General features: G+C 29.9%; 1 protein-coding gene across 1 annotated transcript in view; it reads left to right on the forward strand.

Annotated features, from left to right (window-relative positions):
* The first annotated feature begins 328 nt into the window (after positions 1 to 328).
* The window catches only part of LOC112210964 (odorant receptor 30a-like), a 13384-nt gene continuing 9347 nt past the window's right edge, over positions 329 to 4365 (forward strand). The window contains exons 1-2 of the mRNA XM_067048223.1: positions 329 to 1167; positions 2377 to 2476. Of these exons, the coding sequence (XP_066904324.1) occupies positions 335 to 1167; positions 2377 to 2476 (933 nt within the window). The 5' untranslated portion in view covers positions 329 to 334. The remainder of the gene's footprint in view (positions 1168 to 2376; positions 2477 to 4365) is intronic.

Consider the following 4365-nt stretch of genomic DNA (forward strand, 5'->3'; position numbering starts at 1 on the left):
TCGAATATAAATTCGAAAAAAAAAATCTGTGAATTTTCTTCATATAACATGTTATTATTTTTTAGTATTTTTATATATATTTCATTTATACATGCATATATTTAAATTTTAAAAGAGGTAAAATGAGTTTCTATCTTTCATTGAACACAAGACAACAGATGAGATGACAATTAATTTATCCCTATGAAGAGACCAATTGACTATCAATTATTTGTAAACTCGTCTGGGATGAGTAATTGGAACATTAATAATGTGAATATAGTCGTTATGCCAATTCGTTATGTATTCTGGTTCCTGGAGGACCCATCAGTTCTGGTTTAGGAGCCAGTCAGCTATGATCAAGGAAGGAATCAAGGACTCGGACATCATCGATGGCCTAAGCCTGAGATACCTCAAGTTCTTCGGGATATGGAGGATAGTCAACGAATACAGGACAACTGGGAAGAAGAACGCCATATTGAAATTACATCTATTGGGTACACTATTACTTGGAATCCCATACGTGATTTTTCAGTTTATGAGCTACTTCGTCATCAAAGTCGACATACAGAAGGCGACCATTTTGAATTTTAATGCAATACCTGCATTGCAGTTGTGTTGTAGAATGTTCGTGTTCACTTTCTGTATGGAGAGTCAGTGCAGACTTTACAACGTATTGCGAAAAGATTTTCTAAATATACCTAAACAGAATCTAGAAGTGAAAGAAATTTTTATGAGTATCAGTAAAACTTCTAATTTCTGTTGCACGATGTCCTTGGCAGTGAATGGAAGTATTGTACTCTTTTATATAATTTATCCCGGAGTATCTGTTGATTATATCCTTTATCATACTGGAAGCATGGCGGCTGTTAGGACGGGCAGGAAGAAGATCCTAGGCGGATGGTATCCTGTCCCAATTGATCAGTCTCCGTATTACGAAATCGTTTTTGCTTATGAAGCCATAGTTCTTTTATGGGGTGGATTTTTTTTGGCAGTTTATTTCGTTCTGTTTTATCAAGTCCTCATGTGTCTGTATGCACAGTTCTCTGCCCTTGGGCTCCAAATGTCGTCCCTAAAGATTGAACAATATAGAAGTGATATAAACACATCCTTAAATCACAACTACATCAGCTCTACGGTTTATGAAGAACTGTATAAGCTTTTAAAAGACCATCAGAAACTTTTAAGGTAAATTATATGAACTTTACGTTATTTTAAAATTATATTTGTTTATAAGACTTTAAATATAAATAATCAGTTGTTTATTTAAGTGCTAAAACTTAAGTTCCAAACTTTGTTTAAGTTAAAAAATTATTCTGTTTCTTTTCAGAAATTTATACCCTTTATTTTATTTCTATATTCTTTTTTTCATACGAACGAATTAATATATAATATAATACTATCTAAGGTAAGAAAAGAATAGGAATAATAAATAGGAAATTACGCTTGATCTCGAAACATTTTAGATCTGTAGATGGTTTTAAATTAGAGAAGTGGATATATTAATAGTTAAATATTAAATTATTTGTATGTACATGTATACATTTAAAAAAAATTAAAATGCAATGTAAAATTTTTTTATTGTTACTGTATGTTTATTGTGAAACTACTTATGGATAGAAGAACCTGAAACGTGGTTCGGATGATATAATAAATAAAGAAGTGAACTGAGAAGTATAAAATTCCTGAAAATAAAAGAATAATCTAGGATATATATTATATATAGGATTAATATAGATATATAGGATTAATATAGATATATAGGATTAATATAGATATATAGGATTAATATAGAAATATAGGATTAAAATTAAATTAAAATCTGTACAGCTACAATTCATGAAGGGCCAAGGGTTCAGTACTTTGTAAGGGAGTACTGCTACTAAACCAACGGTTGTGCAAGGAGGTGATTTGGTCAGAACCACCCTCGACTGCCAGATTTTTACCCAATTTAAGAGGCTGGGTGGACCCAAGAAGAGCTCCAGAACCCACAGGGTTGACTCACGGCTACAGTGTAATAGAAAACAATTTTCTGCCCAGCCGGATTCGGAATCGAGTCCTTGGAGTTAGTAACGCGCTTTACCGCGCTCCTAAAAAACAAAAAAAAATATTGTAAAAACTATAACATTATTTGAAAGATAATTTGAGAATTATATAAAACTGAACACCGTTTACAATACATTTTTATTTCATCTTATAGTTTACAATATTTCTTTTCATCTTGTTTTTTAGCACTAATGAATCTCTGCAAATTGGGATAAAACGTTGATTTATAATTAATTTTGTTATACTATTTTTAGAAATAACTCCCACCCGTTTTCTTTGATTAATCACACAGAGTAAACTAAAAATCTTTCAAAATATATTCGTGTATATTAAATAATTTTTCTGTTGCAGATACACAGAAGAGCTGAGGAATGTATACAATCCATTGGTAACTATGACACTCGGAATGGGAATTCTAATTTTGATTATTGGAGCTTTTCAATTTCTTTTTGTAAGTTCACGATTAATGATTTAATAAAGAAATAATTTGAAAAAAAAATTAAGCCTTAATTAGAATCTTTGTGACCAAGCAAACTGAGTAAAGGGTACTAGAGTACTCGGTTCGTGGCTGGTTTTGAATCCCACACGGATCTTTTTTTTTTTAATTCATATATTTTTTACTTTTATTTATATCATTTATTACTTTTCATATATATCGATTTTCTTTATTATATTTGGTATCCTTTTATAATTATTAATTTCATTTTTTAATATAAATAATTCAAACTCTATCCATTATAGTCTCAAAACTTTTATTTCTCTTATACGTCATACGTTTCGGCCAATCCGGCCATCTTCAGGGAGAATCTACTCAATACCACTTTGAAAACATATAATTCTACAACTCTAAACTTCATGCAGGCTATTCTGCCCAGGTCAAAAATATCAATATCTAATTAGTCAATTATCAATTAAAAACTATACTATCAAAACAATTGTTGTGATAAAATTTTTAAGGAATAGTGTCTGCAGATAAATAAATTGACTTTGTTTTTAATTGATAATTGACTAATTAGATATTGATATTTTTGACCTGGGCAGAATAGCCTGCATGAAGTTTAGAGTTGCTAAATTATATGTTTTCAAAGCGGTATTGAGTAGATTGTCCCTGAAGATGGCCGGATTGGCCGAAACGTTGGACGTATAAGAGAAATTAAAAGTTTGAGACTATAATAGATAGAGTTTGAATTATTTATATTAAAAAATTACCAGTCTCAAGAAAATATTAAGATTATAAATTAATTTTATTTTTATTACCTTTAGCTTAATATACTTATATATATTATTTTAATATTTGTATACATGCAAAATTAGAGTGTTTTTAGAATCTTGAAATGAAATTAAATAGACTTTTATTTATGCTATAAATTAAAATCATACAAAATACAATATAAACATTTAAACAAGATAGAGAGAGAAAAAAATTATATATATTTATATATATATAATAATTGACAAAACATTAATTTTTACCAATTTCCTTTCCATCATTCTGCATTATTTCCTGGATTGGACAGTAATAGTGAGCACTTTCCCAGGATGACCAGCTCTATTGGGAGGCGAGTCCTTTCCATTTTTTCCTCCAGACATCTCTGTCCTTAGCAGCTCTCCATCAGAGGAGTCCTGCCATCTTGCACCTATCGCTCCATCTTTTCTTTTGACGTCCTCTTCTTCTTTGAATATTAATAGATTGTAAATGTGGACGACCATGTTGGGTCTTATTTATGTATATATATTTTCTACTATATTTGGAATGTTTATATTATTTTCTACTTCTGACTTAAATTTTCTGTTATGTTTGATGGGAAAAAAGAGAGAATTTTTAGAATTGAAATAATGGAAAAATTAAACACATTAAAAAAAACGATAAAAAGCTAGAAAAAAAATTAAAATATGTAAGGGAAGAAATAAAAAATAACGAAAAATAAAAAATAAAACATGTGTAACTTTAATACATAATGCAGATATTTTTATAATATAACAATGTACAAAATTTTGTACTATGTTCAGACTTTTTTAATCCAAAAATATTTTATACGGATCTCAGACATGGTCAGCAACAGAAATGAATTATGAAAAGTTAAGGGGAGCACAAATGCAATTTTCGTTGCAAATATGATAAGTATATATAAAAAAAAACTGCATCAATAACTGAAAAGTACAATCTAAGATTAGAGCCTAACAAGAAAAAGCACAATTGAAATGGAGATGGGCTGGACATGTTGCCAGACTTGATACTTGAAAGTGGAAAGGGAACACGAGAGAAGGAGAGGAAAACCAATTACAGGATGGCGATATGAGATAGTGCAAAGAGGTCTCCAGTGGCCAGGAATAGGGATA

The sequence above is a fragment of the Halyomorpha halys genome, unplaced genomic scaffold (genome assembly GCF_000696795.3).
Source record: "Halyomorpha halys isolate HHAL.00 unplaced genomic scaffold, Hhal_1.1 Scaffold28.1, whole genome shotgun sequence".
Classification (NCBI taxonomy): Eukaryota; Metazoa; Arthropoda; class Insecta; order Hemiptera; family Pentatomidae; genus Halyomorpha; species Halyomorpha halys.